Here is a 20,226-nt window from a genome sequence, read left to right as displayed (position 1 = left end):
AAACAATGGAAAAGGGGTGTGGAGTTTAGCTAGCTGTGGTTAAACACTGACAGGCACAGGAAGTTGTTAGAGGTTCAATCTCTATCCGGCAGGAAGTTCATCAGTTCATATATCAGCCGGTTGGGATTCACTGATAAACCTCCCCGAGTGACTTTCTGTTTGTGTTTATAACAACATGGGCACTCAGGAAACTGCAAGATAACTCACTGAGAGAGCCTGACAAGACAGACTTAATATAGCTCAGGACAGAACCACAGGAATGTTGAAAACTGACAATGTACTGCCAAAATAAGAAAGAGAGAGTGAGAGAGCAAGCGTTAGAGAGAGAGAGAGAGTGAGAGAGTGAGAGAGTGAGAGAGAGAGAGAGAGAGAGAGAGAATGATTAAAAGTTAGTATTTCAAATGCAGGGACTATAGTAAAAATGGCATGGGATTGCACAATACCAACTTTGTCCACTAGGTGGCAGTACATTCAGAAAGGACAGACATGAGTCCTCATTTCTCTGTGCAGCGTCATGGCATGGCATCAGGTAATCCCTGAGCCACAGATTTAGACCCATGCTCAGGGATTGGTGAATCTTCTCACACAATCTGATTATGTGAGAGAAGAAAAAAAGCCTCTGACATGAAAGTCATTCAGGGAGGGCTGTTGTGCTGGGGTAGGGAGGGCAGCTGTGCGGGGGTAGGGAGGGCTGTTGTGCTGGGGTAGAAAGTGCTGTTGTGCTGGGGTAGAAAGTGCTGTTGTGCTGGGGTAGGGAGGGCTGTTGTGCTGGGGTAGGGAGGGCTGTTGTGCTGGGGTAGGGAGGGCTGTTGTGCTGGGGTAGACAGGGCTGTTGTGCTGGGGTAGACAGGGCTGTTGTGCTGGGGTAGACAGGGCTGTTGTGCTGGGGTAGACAGGGCTGTTGTGCTGGGGTAGACAGTGCTGTTGTGCTGGGGTAGGGAGGGCAGCTGTGCTGGGGTAGACAGGGCTGTTGTGCTGGGGAGAGAGGACTCAGCTGAAGCCGAGCTTGGCGTCAGTCTGATTTCTCCCAGTTCTTCCCCCAGAGCTTCTCTGTCAGGTCAGGGAGCCAGCATGTTGCATAAGTACAAGGACTAACGCTCAGCACAATGTCATAACACACAGATCTCATCATACTGACAGGCACACACACACACACACACTTCCTCCCCAGAGTAATACCGTGGCTTAAGCATATGACAATGTTCTCACGGCATTCATGTAATAATCTGAAAAGCAGTGATATCACTGAGATTCTGGCGTGGGTCTCCTAACCTTCACTTTCTCAGAAGCTTTCCTCGACAGCTTCATAGGGGGTGGAGCGTTCCCTGCCAGGATTTCATAATGATCAAAAAAGCTCCCCGTCGGATTAAGAAAGACCCCATCATCCCACACTGAAACTGCTACCTGGAAACTCCAGACCGCAGATGGAAGCTTCTCCGAGCATGTCAATAAGAAATCCCTGATCCTGTACAGAGCTGCCCTGCCAGTGTCTAGTTTCAATGACTCCACTTTGAATACAATCAGCCTTGCTGCAAAGTAGAAAGCCTGAAAGCAGACCACGGGGAGACTAACATGTCCCTAAGGAGCTTCCATACCAGTGGGGGCTCTCTGTTCTAAGAGCATTAGCGACTGGCGACAGGGTCGCCGCGGTGACACGCAGGCCGTAGTAGAAATGGAAGGAGGCAAACAGTCAAATGGCTTTCCGAACGTGTACACAAGCCTCTGGTCGCCGGGGACGATTCAACAGCCTCGACGTCCCGTTTCAAATTGCCAAGCATTCACCAGGCGACGTCAACCAGGCATCTTTTTTTTCTCTCATTTCACAAGAGCGTCAAATATTATTTTTCGATCCATCTGTCCGAGTGGCGGCAGGGTGAAGCTAATGGCATCGCCAGCCTGTGCTGTTGACGCCCGGGGTCTCCGTTGACTGTCTGTGGGAAGGGAGAGGTGTTGGGAGAGGTGATGACAGAGAAAATGAGCGTGAATCAGCAGCAAAAAGACAAAGACTCGCCTGCTCGTGCACTTTTCAAAATGTTTTGACCCTGCAGTGGAGCCCAATGAGGAGACGCCCGTCTAGTATCTGACAACAACCAGTCATACTGGAGAAGAGTATCTCTGGTGTGTGTGTGTGTGTGTGTGTAGCGTGTGTGTGTGTGTTAACAGCTTGACTAAAACCCTTGTTTACAGTATGCCCACTATTCTCCAATGGGCGGCATCAGCCATTCAGCGTAGCCTTGGCAGGGCCCCCCTGGGCTGGCGGCACAGACTGCAGTTCCTCCTCCTGCCTCTCACAGAGAGCCTTTCACCAGCCAGCTCCCGTCGCCGGATGCTTCTTCACACAATACACTGGGGCTCCCTCATGGACGCACCGTGGAACACAACGGCTATATTCAGAGAACCGGCCGCAGATTCCAGTCTCTCTCTCTCTCCGTCTCTCGTCCACTCCTTCTGTCTCTCTCTAATAACCCTCTATTAACACACTTCACCGAGACGCGTCAAATTAAACAAACGCTCTCCATCTGGCCCACGCTCTCGTCCGACAGAACTCCAAATTGTTCCCCCACGTGTGTGTTTGTTTATCTACCGAGTGCGTAGCTGGGAGTCCTTTTTTTGTTGTTGCAGAAACTAATAGGAGGGTCAGTACCCTAAACCTTTCCCCTTTCAGTCCTAATCCTCCCTGTATGCCAATGTCGATGTATGAGCCCTTATGAGAGGCAGAATGTAGACAGAGTCCCTCCAGTGGTCCAGCCCAGCAGGTTTCTATGGAATGGGATCCCCTCAGAGATGATAGTCTATCGGGCCGAGCTTGTACCAGGGAGATAACACTGTCTCCCGTTCCAGTTTCCCAGAACAGGACAGTGGAGTAAAAACAGGAGGTCAGCTGTTCCTTCCCTGTTCTCCCCGAGGGGACAAACGACGCTCTGATGACAGGTCAAACCAGCTCGCCCCGGAGCCCGCTTCATGTTGTCCCTAATGGGGACACAGAGGCACACGTGCATACTGAGTGTGTGCCAACTGAACTCCGTTCTGTGTGTGTGTGTGTGTGTGTGTGTGTGCGTGCGTGACGCAGCTTAGAAAAGGTGTTCCGTGAAGTGTGTGATGTGATCAAACAGCTTTGTGTGAATCTCCCCGTGTTCTCCCATCCTGTAGAGTTAACCTCCTTCTCTCCGGAACTCTCCTCCTGTCCTGCTCCATCTTCAAGTCACTTTGAACAGCTGGTACACTCTGCTACGAGTCACACACACACACACACACACACACACACAACACACACACACACGTGTCATTCCAAACCCCGGTGACGTGACACAGAGCGACACGCGTGACTTTTGTCACCTTCTCACAGGTACGTGCTTCGAGCCGCGCGAACAACGTCAAGCGACAAAGCCGCCCCTCGGTTCGCGTGCTCCCGGTGGAGCGGAGGCGGAGGGTGAAAACACCAAATCACTGCAGTGTTTACATAACACCCTGAGACAGCGTGAGGAGACAGAGAGGAGCCTGTGGAACACAAGCAGCCCTCACATGAGGCAAGCGTACCACAGGACCCCTAGGATTCACAGTGTCAGGCCAACACAGAGCCAGTTGAACAGCCCCAAAACAAGTCTCTCGGAGCAGCTGATGTGCCCACATTGCACCACTGTTCCCCCCGCATGTGGGTCACGTGCTCAGTGAAACTCGGACTGCTTCTCCACCTATCTCCCCGAGTTATAAATACTTCTATGTCAGCCTGGTCAGCTCTGCATTATGTATATGAGTGAGTTCTATGAATGGTCCAGCACAGAGAGGACATGCTAACACAAAAGCTACACACAACCATGGACAAACACACACACACACACACACACAAACACACACACACACACACACATGCACCCACTCAGATAGCTAAGATAGCTAAGAGACCGAATATTCAGAAGATAGTTTGTCTATCTTGGTGAGGGCTGCATAGAAGCTTTGTTCTGGTGTCCATTAAGCTAGCTGTGAGCTAATGTGGCTAGCTGTGAGCTAATGTGGCTAGCTATGAGCTAATGTGGCTAGCTGGCTCTTCAGGTGTCTGAACTGAAAACAAGTGGCACGCACAACCCTGAGAGTGGTCAGCCATTCCCAAAACAGACAGCCCCTCCAAGCCAAAACAGCATCCAGACTCAGAAGCATGGATGAGGGGGCGAGAGATTTCTCCCCCTGAGCTGAAGAGTTGAGCAGGCGTGAAATGCGACGTTTGATGCTTCCTTGGGAATGTCACCAGCCTGATGCACACAGGCCACAATGTTACAGTCTGCTTTCTGCAGCACCCAGAGTCAACAGGCTCCAGCCCCCATGGCTGGCTAGCTACGCTTAGCCTGACACCCCACAACAACACAGCTCTTTTATTTGCACAGTCAACAGCGACGGGCTTCAAACTGGATCTCTGTCTCCCAAGATACCATATAACGAGACAAAAAACTTTCCCAAAGCACTCACAGGATTTTATCCCTCAGGAAACACAGATCTGCCCATTCTGTGCTCCATACTCTAGGCATCTTATCTAAACCAGGCCAGAGAGGACAGGGGGAGAGAGCTGTAACCATTAACCTCTCTCATAAAAAATAAAAAAAACCCTACCAAAGTCATTTTATAGCATTGACATTACAGTAATTCCATTCATGCACTTACCTTTCCCGGTTGTCATAGTTCAGGTCTTCCTTCCTCACAAAAGGGAGAGCAGAGAATAAACGCAGGCAGAAAGAGAACGCAACTCCAGCTCTGAGTACGTTTCTCTCGCTTGCACTCTCTCTCTCTCTCTCTAGCCCACTCTCCTTTTCATCCCCCCCGCCCTCCCTTTCCTTCCTCCTGCTCTAGTCTTGTGACTGCACCCACGACTACTGCCACCCTACCTCACAACAGAAGGCTCCGGAACCTCACCACCACCACCCCCATTTCACATAGCAGACATTCACCTGCGTGTTACTTAGCTTCAGGTGAAATAGTTGACATTGTAATATGGATGCCTGTTAAAGGTCAACATGAGTTAGAACCTGATGAAGTGTTGTGTGCATACAAGCTGCCTTTCCCCTTATCAGTGTTATGAAGCAAAAGCCGGAACATTCGGATGGGTTAGCCATGACTAAATATAAAAATACAAATTCATGCATATGAACAAACATATCCCACTGTTCAGTGACCTACAGAAACTCAGACTCGACTCGAACATGTTCTACCCAGCTTTCAGGCTTAAGACCTGCACCGCAAAACTCCCAAAGCAGCGACGAGAGATGGAATCTCGTCCCAGGAGGAAAAGCATGAGGAACACTCGCGCTGAGCAAACAGAGCGAGGTCTCCCTTCACCGGTCGGACCGGTTCAATAACGACATCCTCACGGCCATCCGCAAACATCCACCACAGGAAATGAGGATTGATGAACTTCAAGCCAACCGCAACAGCACCAGCGTTGGGTCCAGCGGTGCTGCTGAGGCCGGGCCGAGGGCAGCCACGCCAGGAGTCACTGTGTGTGGACACGAGGAGAGGCTCAGGTCCCACCACGCCTTCCCTCCCAGCTGGAGCCTTCGGGTCCTAACCTGGGTTCCCAGGTAAGAGTGAGCGGGCTCACACACAAACGGCCTCTCCAGGGTCACCTCATGACCGCGCTTTGCGCTCTGCTCTTTGCACTCTGCCCTTCAACAACATCTGGACTCTGGCCAGGCACAGACTCTTCACCGAAACCCCGGGAATTACTTTGGTTTATGAACACAGTTCCGTTTTACCTGATGAAATACTTAATATTCTCTTTGTTTACACAGACTTCCTTTCATAAAGCACCTCAAAGACTATTAAACTGTTGGGACTGTGAAACGAGAGCTGTTCTGTTTGTTTCTCTGTTCATACAGGAACTGTTTGTCTAAGAGTGCAGCAATCCCTGTGCAAGCTCCAAGCTGAACTTAGTCCTCCCTGGCACACTCCCTCCAAAGTTAATTTGAGTTCAGCTGTTGAGCCCAGAGGATGATGAACGGTGCAATAAAGATGGAGGTAACATGAATCATCTGCTACTTTTCCTTTTCAAATTAAACTGTCATCAAAGGAGCGTGAGATACTCAATCTTGGATTTGAGGCGGTAATGTGAGGGGGCCAACGGTCAAAAAGCCAGTCTGGGACGTTCTGGAAGTGTTTCCTTCCACAAAAATCTGATTCTCGTCAACGGCAAAGCAGATCAGCAAAATTGTTATTCTATTGGCGCGTATATTATATTTACTGAATGTTATGTGCCTGTATGTGTGAGAGACAGTATCGATCCAGGTTTGGGGTGCACCGTAACTGTTCTTCAAGGAAAAGCGGAAACAGAGGGCAAAGACACCGTGTCCTTAAATGCTGAGCCATGCCCCCTGTTCTCCTCTCCTCAGCCTTCCTACCTGCAAGTAAACACAACACCCAGTATGCTGCGTCAACCAGAAGGGGAATCAGCCCTCCAGGAAGCGCTCACTCACACCAAAGTCCTGAGCTCCAATTACAAACTCAAAGTCCTCGTGTAATTCATTTAGCCGACACTTTTCTCCTGGTAAACAAGGCAGTCGGTACAGTAGACACACTAGGACCAGTGCGCAGTTCAGATTTTTTCTGGGGTTGATGCCCCTCATCATACACACACACACGACCCCACGCTAAATACGATGACTGGAAATCGGTTCTAGCATGGCCAGTGAGGGGACGCGACATCTGAGAGACCCAGCGGACACTGGCCCCCTGTGGAGAGACTCATCCACTTGAGTCCCAGGCTGTCCATCTGGCCTCCAGCCCCCTCGTCCACACAGCCATGACACAAGCCGCGGGGGCTCATCAAGAGGGGGATTAGAGGAAGAAGAGGAAGGGAGGCAAAAGAGCAGGGGAGGGAAGGTGGAGGTAGGTGATGTAGGTAAACTGGAGGACCGGATAACATGGTTGGGCTTTTTCCGCCAAATGCAGTGACGGGAAACGTCAGACAAGAGCGTACACTGTACTCCCCCAACCCAGGAAAGATGTTCAGCATCTACTAAGGCACCCGCACTGTCCTAAATTCCATGCGAATGGGAATAATGAACAACTACAAAAGCTCCAAGTCTCCCAGCGATCCTGCCTGCTTTTTCCCCTCTCTCTCGATAAGTCAGCTCTAATTCTCTCTCTCTCTCTCTCTCTCTCTCTCTCTCTCTCTCTCCCTCCCTCCCTCCCTCCCTCCCTCCCTCCCTCCCTCCCCCCCTCCCTCCCTCCCTCCCTCCCTCCCTCCCTCCCTCCCTCCCTCCCTCCCTCCCTCCCTCCCTCTCCCTCCCTCCCTCCCTCCCTCCCTCCCTCCCTCCCTCCCTCCCTCCCTCTCTCTCTCTCTCTCTCTCTCTCTCTCTCTCTCTCTCTCTCTCTCTCTCTCTCTCTCTCTCACCCCTCTCTCTCACCCCTCTCTCTCACCCCTCTCTCTCACCCCTCTCTCTCACCCCTCTCTCTCCCTCTCTCTCTCTCTCTCCCCCCCCCTCTCTCCCCCCCTCTCTCTCCCTCCCTCCCTCCTTCTCTCTCTCTCTCTCTCTCTCTCATTCCTATACACATTAGAACGAAAGATACAGCTGCTCTTTCTAATTCCCTCATCCAAAGGAGCCTAAATACTTGAGAGAGTGCCCAAATCTCATGAGGCAGGAAAAAGCAGATCTGTACCCATCTGCCGCTCTCTCCAGATGAGTCCTGACTCAGCCACATTCTGTTCTTTCGTGGTGCAGACAATCCAGCAAGGTCCAAACTACAGCTCGTAGGGCCATAGGACGGGAGGCTGGGCCAGGATCCAGAATGCCCTGGTCACACGCGTCATGCTGTCACACTCACCTGAGCCTGAGGATGGAATCATGTTCCCAGATCTTTGGACTTCGTCAAACTTGCTGAAGATGACGTTCAACCTGCGACAGGAAGCAGAGGGAAGAGAGGGACGTTTAGGCAACGGGAGAGGACGTTTCAGAGACCGGAAGATGAATGAGATGGATGATGCCTCCGATGACCCCCCCCCCCTCACCCCCCCCCCCCCTCCACCCCCAAAGGAGGGAGGACCAGGTCCTCAAATACAGCAGAATCATACTGCATACATCCTTCCCAAACCCTGGGATGGGCCGGGAAAGAAACATATGAACTGAAAGACAGTCCAAGCACAAGTCAGGGTGGAGAAACCCGTGTTCAAGAGTGTTCTCCAGCCCTCGGTCAGAACACAGTGTGTGACTGGATCGCTGTAGGCCTGGGGCTGTCTTCCCTATCTTACTGTCTCCATACACCCATCTCCTCATAACGGTGCACAGAATGAATGGGAAGTTTCTAGAAGATCTATCCATCAGTGATCTGGCCCTCTGGCTAACATACTGCTTGACAATAAGATGGAAAGTCTTCGGAGCCCACGTCTGAGGTTATTGTCATTTGTAAACACAAATATTAGTGTCTCAACCCCAGCCGAGATGCAGAGCCCCCTTCATCACCACGCCACTGATACCGTTTGATTGACTGTTTGAAGTCAAACACTGGAGGATGTTTTGTAGAAGTAATTCCATTCAGCGAATCCCACCACGTCCCTCAAGATATTCTGCAGTGCCTCTTTGACTTGTAAATGAAGTCTAAAGTGGCAATGGGCTAACAGGAACTCGTCTAATGCTCATGCATTTTCAGACATTCTGCATTCACAGCTCTTCATCATGTGGGAATACACAATGGGCCTCGCAAGCCGTTTTAAGCTGACATTCCCAACCCCCTTTTTTCCGAGTTGGTTCAACAGCTGAAATAGGATTGCATTCTCTCTCCGTTTATGCAACATTCGAATCACATAGAAATGATATCCAGATCCAGAGGCTTGGATCTATTTCAATCTTGGTCCCACCAATCACAGAGGACTCTTCCAGGAACTGGCAGGGAGGCGGTCATAAGACCATATGGATATGAGGACTTATGTGTTTAACTTGATCTCACTAATCGCCATTTTAATTGCTCATAAATCTGTTTGACTAACTGGATTAGGAGCTGGGCCACTGAGGGAAGACACAGGTGGACACAGAGCAGACTAAGCACACCAACACCAACCACCACCTCCTCCCCTCGCCCCAGCCCATGTGACAGACCCCAATCCCGGGCCTAACCCATTGCTCGGGGCCCCCAGACCAAACCAATCAGAACTCCTGATGGGGGAGCACTAATGAGCTTAGCCTGAAGTCGGCGTTCTAAATCCGCCCCTACAACTCTTGAGCACTTTTGAGAAACCATTTGATGACGATACCACACCCGCAGCATCATTCGAATGAGTGGGACAAGCACCAGGAAGCAGTGCGGGAAGATGACTAAGACGAGTACGGGCTACGGAAAGCAAATCAAGAAAAACGACGAGGCAGAGTCACGAAGAGGAGTGAGAGGAAGCCCTCAAGGATCTGGGGGGGGGGGGGGGGGGGGCGTTTCATTCCCCCTTCCCAGAGTGCTTAGCGGGTAGCGGCCTGTGGGCATGGCCGTAAAGCGGTTGAGAGCAGGGGCGCGGCCAGAGACACAGATGTCCCCGAGTGCCCCCCCCCGCGCCCCGCCCCGCCCCCGGAACAGATGTTCCCATTAGGCCTCAAATGGAAACACAACACGCGCAAAAATGTCTGGTGCTTCTCCCTTTCCGACGGCAGCTAGCTGGAGGCTGACTCATCACTGGCCCCCTAACTCTCTGTTACGAAGAAACCTTCACCTGTTATTTGCCCTCTGCCTCTACATTTTCAAAGCAAGACAAGGGGGGGGGGGGGGGGGGGGGAGATGAAAGCTCTTGGACGAGTTAGTGGGGTGCCGGGAGCTGGCGTGTTCTCCGTTGTCCTGCAGAACAGCGTTCCCTCCTCCTGTGGTGGAGGATCACCAGCTGCTGCGGAGGGACACAGGCTGATCTGATGGGATTGTCCCAATTATGCACACAGGAACACGCACGCAGACACGGCCCGATCTGCTTACTTGTGGTTTTTTCATTGATCGTAAACCCCCCCCCCCCCCATCGACCTGGAGGGAGTCGCGTGGAGGGAGTCGCGTGAATCGAACGTCAGCGCCCTCATTAAATCTACCTGACCTATTTTACACTGGAAAGGCAGAAGCAGGAGAGGGGGGCCGGGAGAGAGAATGAAGAAGGGTGGGGAGGGTAGTGGGACGATGAAAGAGTAGAAGGAAGGATGGGAGAGAGAGAGAGAGAGAGAGAGAGAGAGAGAGAGAGAGAGAGAGAGAGAGAGAGAGAGAGACAGCAAGTAGCAGGTGCTGAGAGCGAAGGAGGAGTCCAAACAGACGTGCCGTGCCGTGAATGAAGGGCGGCCGACACTGAGGCAGTGCGGGGGGGGGAACGCAGACGTACCGTGACTGGGGCAGGCCCTTCTTGCTGAGGTCCATCCTCACCCTCTCCCCCACGTGTCTGTAGATCTCCACCAGGCAGGCCATGGCCCCGTCTCTCACCTGCACACAGCAGCACACAGCATGCACGCGCGGGTCAACACACGCTCCTCTCTGGGGGCGTGACCCTGTAGCCCGGGATCACGCTATACCTGTGACATTGCATGATCCTACAGACAGTGCAAGAGACAAACGGACCCTCGGCACGTACAAACACAAGGCGATTCTTTTCAACGGAAGCAGTTGACACAAGCTGTAATGTTGACTACGCTCCCAAACCCTCCACAGAACCCTGATTCTACCAGCAGAGGGCTCTCTACGGGGAGGGTGCATTTCTCACGGATGCCACTAGGGGGGTATCATGTCCCCCCTGTGGAATGCTGCAGTAGTCGTCCCCTTTGTGTCTGAAGACCTCCCTCCCTTCCAAGCTGCCCTATTGAGTCATCCCAGCAGGCTGAACCACAGCCAGACGGAGCTTACCTGACTGGTGGGGTCTCCTAGCAGGTTACAGATGTGGGGGACGATTTTACTGAGGGTCAAGCCCTGCGCCCCATACCTTCGAGAAAAGACAGAGAAACAATTGAATAGCATTCGCTCCGTGGACGCGGCGTCGTCCGCGACGTCACGATCCGACTTTTGAATTGGGGAAAATGTGTCCAAACGTTTGACTGGTACTGTAGTTTGACGGACGACGCCACGGCGTCACACCAAGCACCGAAGGTGTCCGGAAGTGTCCGGAGGTGTCCGGAGGTGCTTACATGTTAAGGGTAGAGATGAGGCAGAGGCAAACTCCTTCTCTGGTCCGGTTGTTCTTGTGTTTGAAGCCTCCCAGCATTCGGTCCCACACGTACTGCAACGACAGCACACACACACACACACACCACAAGACAAGACAGAAACCTCAGTCACCCTTCACTTCCACCAGGAATCTCAACCACGGCCGGCTGGGTCGGAAACATGAGGAATGTCAGTGTCAGTCTTAGGGGGGCTGGTTAGCACATTCCACCTTTGACAATACTTAAGTTATGCGTTTGTTTGATTTGCAGTACCTATGTGTGTGTGTGTGTGTGTGTGTTTTGTATGGTGGGGTGTCGACAGTGAGACTGGGGATGGGGGGCAGACTGTACCTGGGGTGTTGCAGCTTGTTCCATGATCTTCAGCAGCAGGATTTGGTCTTGGTCGCGGACTTGGTCTTTGGCATCGCCCAGGCGGTCTATCAGGCTGGGCAGGGCTGGAGAGAGAGCAGACAAAGGGGGGAGAAGGGAAGAGTTTACGCAACTCCAAGGTGTGAACGATGTGTTGGTTTCCTACAGTTGGCTCTGATGCAAAGAGTGTTTAAGGAGCCAGAATGGAACGATAGTGACAATGTTTTTCTTTCGGGTCTAAACGAATCAAAAAAGGAATCATCCCCTTAAAGAATTATGTTGGGACATATTTCATATTGATAAATGACAACTTTACCTGTTCCCAAGTGTGTCCTGAAGCGGTCCTGTAACCTTGTCACTAAGGCAGACAAAAGATCCAATCCTAGCAAAGCAACCTGGAGAAAGACAAAACAGCCATTCAAAATGTTTTTCATGTCTTTAACACTTCTCATATATTTAGACTTTGTTTTCTTTTTAGAAGCGTCATTTCATTCAGTGACAATAAGAACAAACTTTTCCATTGGTCCCCCAGGTCCAGTAGTCAAATTTGGTGTGCAAAGGATTGTGGGTAAACTGGAACATCTCTATTTATCAGTTTCTACAGGATTAGTGGATTACAAAAACACTATGGGACCTCTTAGATATGAAAACACAACATATCTCTATATCGCTGGGACTTTAATCCTCCAGACTTTTTATGAACATTGTCATACCGACACTGGGAAACTCAATGACACTGAGTGGTAGGGCAACTGTTCCTGTGACGCATATCTTTCCTTGTCATGGGGTAGTAAAGCAGCTCAATGAATGCTAAGTGAGAGCAGCCTTGCTAACACCAGATCAACACTTATGCATCACCTGGAAATGTCCAGACTATGGTGCAATTTTTGGGTAAACCCTAATCATGTTAAAAATACTGACGGCCCCTTTTCTGAAGTCTTGTGGTGACAAGATAGAAGTTAAGATAGCCCGGAATGATGTACAGCCATCTCTGACTTTTGACCCATTTCACAGACTTCATCACATTTCCTTCATCAGGTTTGTAGTGCAGTTTCAGATCTCCTCCAATCAGACTGGGTCTAAGCTGACTGGAGCCCTGGCAGCTGGCATGTGTGGGGGACTGATCCTCAGACCAGCCCCTTTGTTCCCAGCCCAGAGGGACTTCCAGTCATTACACTGATGACAAGCCTGAAACTAGAGGCTGCAAAACAATTAGGCTGGTTCACAACCGTCCAGCAGAGGTCCACCAGGGAACCACAGTGGGCTCCTCACACACGCTAAGTGGAATATAATGTTCTCCTTCGAATGCACACAACTCCCCCACCACACACACAGAATATAGCCACAACTTGGCACACAGTCTCTCTCTGTCTCTCTCTCTGTCTCTCTCTCACTCTCTCTCACTCTCTCTCCAGGCCAGAAAGAGAGGGATACTAGAGAGAGGATGGGGTTGGGAGAAGAGGTAGAGAGGCGGGGGACCGGTCTATCCATCCGTCTATTCCTGGGGGACAGGTGGTGTTCGCACATCAGCGGTAAACAATGGTGACAGCGCTGGTTCAGCTGGAGCCTCTCCTCACCCTGCCCGGGCCCACACCAGACATCTAGTGACTGATCAAGGACGCTACCACACTGCCCTCCCTCCGCCCCTGCATGGGCCGGTCCAGCCCTCCTCCACCCCTCTGTCTCACCCAGCCTGTCCTGGGACTGTCCCTGTTCCTGGGCCAGTATGAAGAGCCCTCTGCAGGACAGCAGGTCCCTGTGGAACACCAGCCAGCCCTGCTGCTCCATCCTGGGCCTGGGGGCGCTGGTTGACATCAGCTCAATGGTGATGGAAGATTGTGGTCGACCAGTCGACGATGGACTTGGTTTCTCCTGCCTGGACTCGCCACCAAACACAATGGCTTCAAAAGGAGGCTTTGAACCCCATTCCAAGCTGGAGACCTTCCTTGACCAGCCACTCTGCCAGACAACAGTGTGTGATCCATTAGTGGGTAGGAGGTTCCACTACTGGCATTAACCATTTATTCCTGAAGGGGCCTAAATGACATGCCATTTACTGAAACATGCCTGCTATTCATCTCCAGTGGTAATGGAAAATCACTCTCTCCCCAACCCCTCCTCTCTCCCTTTCTCTCTCTCATGTGGGCAGGCCTAGAAATCAAATCAAGGCAAAGTCGATTCTTTGAAAGACTTTTGTCTTTTTGTCAGTGGTCTGACACACACACATACACACACACAAACATACACACACAAACTTTTCATGTATTGCTAAGGAGGAAGCACCATCTTTAGGTTTGTGTAGAGCCCCTCTCTTTGTTATCTGTAAACACACTACACACGCTCTTTCACACACACACACACACACACAATGAACTCCACCCAGATGTCCTCAGCTGGGCAAAGTGGTAGAGGAGAGGGGGGAGGAGCCAGCACGCCGGGACAAACACAACCACGTCTTCAGCCCCGGGGTGTGTTGTATTCCACGAGCTCACCATCTGACCTGGTTCACTTGACCTCACAGACCTGAAAAATGATTGAGGAGAATAACCACCTGGGAGGGGACCACACCACAGCCACTAACCCTGGGAGTCTGCATGGCTAGCCCCTGGTCTTAGTTCAGATCTGGGCCCGGAGACAGTGACTAGAGTCAGGGATATGGATGGGCAGGGCTGATGCAAGGCCAGTTCTCGGGGAAAGTAATGGGGCTATATTATATTACAGTTGTGTTTTTCCCCGAAGTGATGCACTGTGGTGACTCAGCAACAGTCACAAGGACTCTGAAGGGAGAGTGGAGTCGAGGAAAACACACATTCAAAACACGCAAGCACACATCCGAGAGATACACAAGACACATGCGCGTGCGTACAGTTTTTCCAGTCCAGTTCACCCAGACTATGCTCTCACCCCATCTTCATGCTTGAATTCCTGAAGTGAAAACAGTGAAATCCAAGCTTTCTCCTCCAGCTATGGAGCCAGACATTAGAGTAGCCCTCTTCCCCCTTACTCAGTATCCTAGCAAGTAGTATCCCTCTGCTGAATGCAGCACTGTTTATATAGGCTACTGACCAAGCAGCAACCTGATACAACCATTATCAGCGGGCTGACGGTGCACGGAAATGCTCACATCTATGCATCCGTGTGCGTGTGTGTGCGTGTGTGTGTGCGTGCGTGTGTTCTTCCTCAATCTGCAGTCTCAGCCACACTCTCCAGCACTCTGCTGTGTCTCTGTATGTCAGGTAAGATTTAGCCGGTCAGGGCTTTTAAATAAGCGTTGTTGAGTGTGTGTGTGTGTGTGTGTGTGTGTGTTTAGAGCGCTAGGGAGCCCTGTATCCTGTGTGTCACCACGCCTCCACACAATGCTGCAGCTATTTCAAAACACACATCCTCGCTCAGTACCAACCCCAGCCTCATCCCTATTCCTGGCCTCAGCCTCAGCCTCGCCCCTGACCCCAACCTGAGCCCCCGGCTCGGCGTCAGACTGCAGACGTGTCCTGAAGGTGGGGAACGCTCAGCATGAACCATGGGACCACAGCCGAGCGGCTGCGAGGTGCTCATGGGACCACTCAGGCTACTGCGGGCCTGATGGTTATCAGAGACGTGAGCAGGGTCGAGGGAACGCAGCACAGCCCCCCAATAGAAACCAGACGGATAGGGTTGGACTTTGCATGGGGAGGATAAGTTGCGTACCATCACACTGCACTGGGAGAGGGAGGGAGAGAGAGAGAGAGAGAGAGAGAGAGAGAGAGAGAGAGAGAGAGAGAGAGAGAGAGAGAGAGAGAGAGAGAGAGACAGAGAGAGACAGAGAGACAGAGAGACAGAGATAGACAGAGACAGATAGAGACAGAACGACAGACAGAGAGAGAGAGAGAGAGAGAGAGAGAGAGAGACAGAGAGACAGAGAGACAGAGAGACAGAGAGGCAGAGAGACAGAGAGACAGAGATAGAGAGAGACAGAGAGAGACAGAGCGACAGAGAGACAGAGAGAGAGAGACGCCCTGAAAGAGCTAGACTGCTGGGTGGCTTTTGTCCACACTGCAAACACAAACTTCAGCATACCCATGAATCTACACAGGAGGATGACCTCAATAGCTACATTGAGAGGCAGTAAACAAGGAGATACATACACATGCACTATACACAGTTACACACACACACACACAACAGTAGGAGGAGCAGATGTTTCGCTTAGCAGGGCCAGGGCAGGCCACCCCTCCCCCTCCTCTTCAGTATAATCTCCAGGCAGTCAGGAACTGCAAATGACACCACATCAGCAGAGCTGGGAGTGTGTGTGTGTGTGTGTGTGTGTGTGTGGTTGTGGGTGGGGGGGGGGGGCAGTCAGGGGACAGCCTGGCCCACCTGGGACTAAGGACAGAATGGCCAATGCTGACCACACGCATTCCCTCCCCACTTCTCTCTCCCTCTCCATCCCTCTCTCTCACACACACACACAGACACGGTGGAAGCAAGGCCACGGTAGCTGTCAGACAGCCAGGACAGCCCGAGGCGTCAGTCCACGACGACGCAGACAAGTGTTCTGCTGGAGACCAAGGCAACAAACATGGCCGCCGGAGCCAGACGGACAAGAAGACGGCTGCTCCAGGACGAGGGTCTGCCGTGACCAGACAAGCCTCCAGAGCTGCTTCTGACAGCCTCCCCTCAAGACTAACTAACCAGGACAGGGAGGACATTTGGACGTCAAGGATGAGAGAATACGTCACAGGGTCATTGGGAACTTGTTTTGGGTCACACAGGGGTTAGGCTTCTGAGTCAGAGTTATACGTGTGGCCGGGTGAAACCGGGAAGCCTTTGAAATGTCTCGATTTTAGTCTGAGGAGGAATGTTGTTGGAGGTATAAGGGGAGTCTACCTGCAGACAGTCCGAATGGAGACCGGCCACTGGGATGCAACCCAGGTCGTAAAACTCGGTACACAATACCATCAGAACGGTCCCTCTGGTTGAGACAGAACTCCTTCCTCCGCTATGCTGTAGTCAAGCCTCTGGCGGTATACACGTCTGTGTATACTGAGACACAGAGACAGACAGAGACAGAAAGAGAGAGTTTTGAGGTAGTGGGGGGGGGGGGGGGGCAGTGGAATTGTCCCTGTCGCCTCAGTGTGTGGTCTTTTAATGCCAGCTGGCTGTGGGCTGCAGGGGGGGGGGGGGGGGGGTAGTCTGGGAGAGGATATCTGTCCAGACACGACAGGTCACAGAGAGCACTCAACTGTCTGAGTCTGACTGTCTGACTCAACTCTGAGGTGAACTCAAACACACGCTCTCATTCCTCCCAGTTTGGCTCCCAATGCTCTCTGCATTCAGGCAGGAATATCCACTGGGGCTTAGGTTCGCCATACAACTGGAGCAAAATGTTTCCACCTCTAGTTTTTCGTTGTGCTGTTTGGCACGTGTTTGACTATCTTCTCCCAGAACCATCATTCCCTTTGTAATCCCTGTATGTTTTAGAAGGGTCGGATGAAGCAACTGTCTGAGGAGGCCAAACATGGTACTGTCGTTTGTTCCACTAGGAGCCTGCTAGCAGGAGGTCAGTAGCAGGAGAAGAGAAATATGCGTGAAGAAGAGACCTTGGTCGGTTTGAAATTCACCCTGGATCCAGAACTGGACCGAGCTCCCAGGCTCTCATCCTGGGACTGAGAACTGGCAGCACAGTGCACCCCCGTTACCATTTCTGTACATTCTTAGACACAGCATGGTGATTCCAGGATTTAAGGAGGTCATGGACAACGTAGGTCGACCACATTCTTGCCCAGATGAAATATGGACAGGTCAAAAGGTCGAACCAGGAAGATTTGAGACAGAGGCCTGGAATTCCAGGCCAACTGGGAGCAGTCCGGGCTTGTGTATTCAGTATTCAGTAATAGTCAGACGGAGCACATTTCACTGCTGAAATACAGTAACTCGCTGGTGGAGCTGTGATTGTTAGGATGGCTGAAAGCTTGTTCCATGGCCTATCTTGAATTTGATGTTGATAAAAGGAGGGCATTGTTTCAAACGATGCCTGCATCCCGATATAGTCTGTTTACCACAACGGGCAATGTCCTGTGGTGACTGATTAACCAACACTGCAGCAAGTAACACAGATAACAAACATTGCTATCTTCCCTATCACTGTTATGAGACATAAACCAGCCACCTTATAGTCACAGCATAGCACCTTTCATCCCATGTGGTCTGGAACCATGTCACCAACCACAGTAGTGTTCTCTGGGGAACTTCCCCATGGTGGGGATTTAGGAGTCTCGACAGACTCATCTTCGGTGCTGCATGATCCACCTCAGCCGCATGCTAATGGCTAACTAAGCCAACCTGAGTGGGTCTGGAAGGAGATGAGCTCCCTGGGGATCTGCAGCGTCGCCGCACGGACCGGCTGACTGGATTACCGTTGCTTTATCAGGATCCACCGTGAGACAAAGACAAGCCCACAAAGTAGACACGCGCTTCTCTCCCTGCTCCTCCTCCACAGTCCAGCAGGTGGGGAGGAGAGGGCTTCATGGCCTGCTTGCTGTGCGCGCAGTCGATCTCTTCTGTCAGCATTAAGGGTCCCGGTCTTCCTTCCTTCCATCCGTCCTTATTATGTCCTTCCCTCCCTGATCCCCTGTCCTCTCCGTCTGCACGATGAGCTCCTTCCATCCTTGCCTGGAGGCAGCGACCATCACCGGGCTTGGCAGTGGAACAGAATTGACACAACAGACACGAGCCCTTCTCCACTGAGAGTGACGGAGCAGGTTTCTGTGGGCGGCCGGCCGGCCAGCTAGCGGGCACCTCTATGGGGTTGGAGGCCGGTCGGCTCCATCCAAAGGAGAGGGGACGACCAGGCCTTGGGGCTACCAGAGACAAGAAAGGCCTGAGGCCAAGACACACATACACAGGCCTTGGCCACACGGGTGTGACGTAAGATTTAGTCATTTTAGCAGACACTCTTATCCAGAGCGACTTACAGTAAGTACAGGGACATTCCCCCCGAGGCAAGTAGGGTGAAGTGCCTTGCCCAAGGACGCAACGTCATTTTTTGGCACGGCGGGGAATCGATCCAACAACCTTCTGATTACCAGCCCGATTCCCTAACCGTTCAGCCACCTGACCCCCCCCAGTCGTAACCATGTTTCTGGAGGAGAGCCCTCCTCCAGAGGACTGACAGGTTTCAGCGGGCGTGTGTTTCCTTCGCACACAGGAGAGCCGTTGGAACGGTCGGGAGGCTCACAAGCTCTTCGTTCATTTCACCTGGGATTTGGTTTCGTTCCAGAACTCTCCTGTCATTTCAGGTTCTGGCCACTCCCTCTTGCCATGCAGTCACCTCATTTGGATGTTGTCGTCCCACCCCCTCCCCACCCCCCCACCCTCATGTCCTCACCTGCAGCTCAGTGCCCCATCAGCCCCTCAGTTTATGTACAAGTCCTCCTTCCCTTTGTTCTCAGTCTACAACAGTTTTCTGTGGGTGGGCATGGGGGGGGGGGGGGGTCCAGCATTCTCCGTTCCAGTTCTTTTACCAGACCTACCTGTTCTCGACCCTGCTTGTCTGCTTTCTGGACCTTGGATCTCCCTGCCTGCCCCTTGTCAGATGTCTTTTCCTGACTGACTGAAGTCCTGGTGTTGACTTTGCCTGTTGAGTCCTAAACCAGTGTACTCTCTCAGAAAGAGAGAAAGCGAAAGCACCACATCAAAGTGAACCTGGTGCCTGTTGTTACAACAGCTTGCGATTCACGTGTCCTGTGGCAGGTGGACACAAAAGAAAATGAACGGAAGAAACACAAAAACATTCCACTATCTATTAAATGACCGATAGTGTTATCCAAGCAAACATGACAAGGTATTTATGGCGGGATATGTTGTCTGTTATTTATGGTACGTTTTGACTTGCTAGAGAGAAAAGGACCAGTGTGGGGATAATGGCCAGGAGGACTTTGATAGCGCATAGGCTAGTCCTTACATAACCAACAGAGAGAAAGGCCTTAGGCCTACACACACACATACACACGATGCAGGCCTGTTGTGCAAGAAGACCTACTTTGACTCACAAGATCAACCCCCAAGGTTCCAAGGCATAGACATAGATGCAGTACAAGACCATCTCTGTGTGGTTTGGTTCCACATCCAAAGACTGGGAGGCCCATAATCCAATGTCAGATGGTACAAAAAACTAAAAAATACATATAGAGCCGTTATAAAACACCTGCAGTAAATAACCTGTAGTACTCTCAGGCCTCTTTACTGCTGAGTCAAAGCAGGAAGTTGTATTTAGCATCCAAGCTCATTGTGAGTCATAGTCGTGAATGCAGTTGGACTCTGAGAAGTGTGAGACTCTCTCCTGACCACAGATGTGTGGGTTTGTCTTACTGGGGAACGAAGAGCTCACAGTGAGCCAAAATAGGATCTTCCATAAGAAACTGCCATATCTCCAAGATACATTACAGACCCTAGGCATATCTGCCTTGTCAAAAGCAGTTAGATAAAATGGCATGTTGGAGGAGGATAACTAGGACCTAGGAAGGGACAAGATTGGGAGATGTGCTCAATCCCGCTCATGGGAAATGTTGCCTAACTCAGCATATATCACTCGGATTAAATAACAGATCAGATTATGACTGTGGGGCCAGAGAGAGGCCCAGTCAACCGACAAGAGATGATGAGACAGCACTGGGATTAATACTAAACACATTAAACAAAGGGATCAAAACAAGGACTGGGTGTGTTCTCTCTGCCGATTGGGACAGGG

General features: G+C 51.5%; 1 protein-coding gene and 1 non-coding gene across 2 annotated transcripts in view; one reads left to right on the top strand and one right to left on the bottom strand.

The window, feature by feature from the left end:
• Positions 1-20,226, bottom strand: part of clasp1a (cytoplasmic linker associated protein 1a) — a 53,335-nt gene that overhangs the window by 28,595 nt on the left and 4,514 nt on the right. The window contains exons 2-7 of the mRNA XM_084689789.1: positions 11,815-11,893; positions 11,481-11,584; positions 11,112-11,203; positions 10,834-10,909; positions 10,319-10,416; positions 7,810-7,880 (exon numbers count right to left, since the gene is read on the bottom strand). Coding sequence (XP_084545915.1) covers positions 7,810-7,880; positions 10,319-10,416; positions 10,834-10,909; positions 11,112-11,203; positions 11,481-11,584; positions 11,815-11,893 — 520 coding nt within the window. The remainder of the gene's footprint in view (positions 1-7,809; positions 7,881-10,318; positions 10,417-10,833; positions 10,910-11,111; positions 11,204-11,480; positions 11,585-11,814; positions 11,894-20,226) is intronic.
• Positions 12,269-12,393, top strand: LOC146234112 (U4atac minor spliceosomal RNA). Its single transcript, XR_014742159.1, has one exon. It is a non-coding gene; the product is annotated as a U4atac minor spliceosomal RNA (small nuclear RNA).

This window comes from Hypomesus nipponensis, chromosome 23, assembly GCF_054491055.1.
Source record: "Hypomesus nipponensis isolate SF chromosome 23, ASM5449105v1, whole genome shotgun sequence".
In the NCBI taxonomy this organism is placed as follows: Eukaryota; Metazoa; Chordata; class Actinopteri; order Osmeriformes; family Osmeridae; genus Hypomesus; species Hypomesus nipponensis.
Note: the sequence above shows the minus strand (reverse complement) of the source record. Positions and strands in the feature narration are given on the sequence as shown.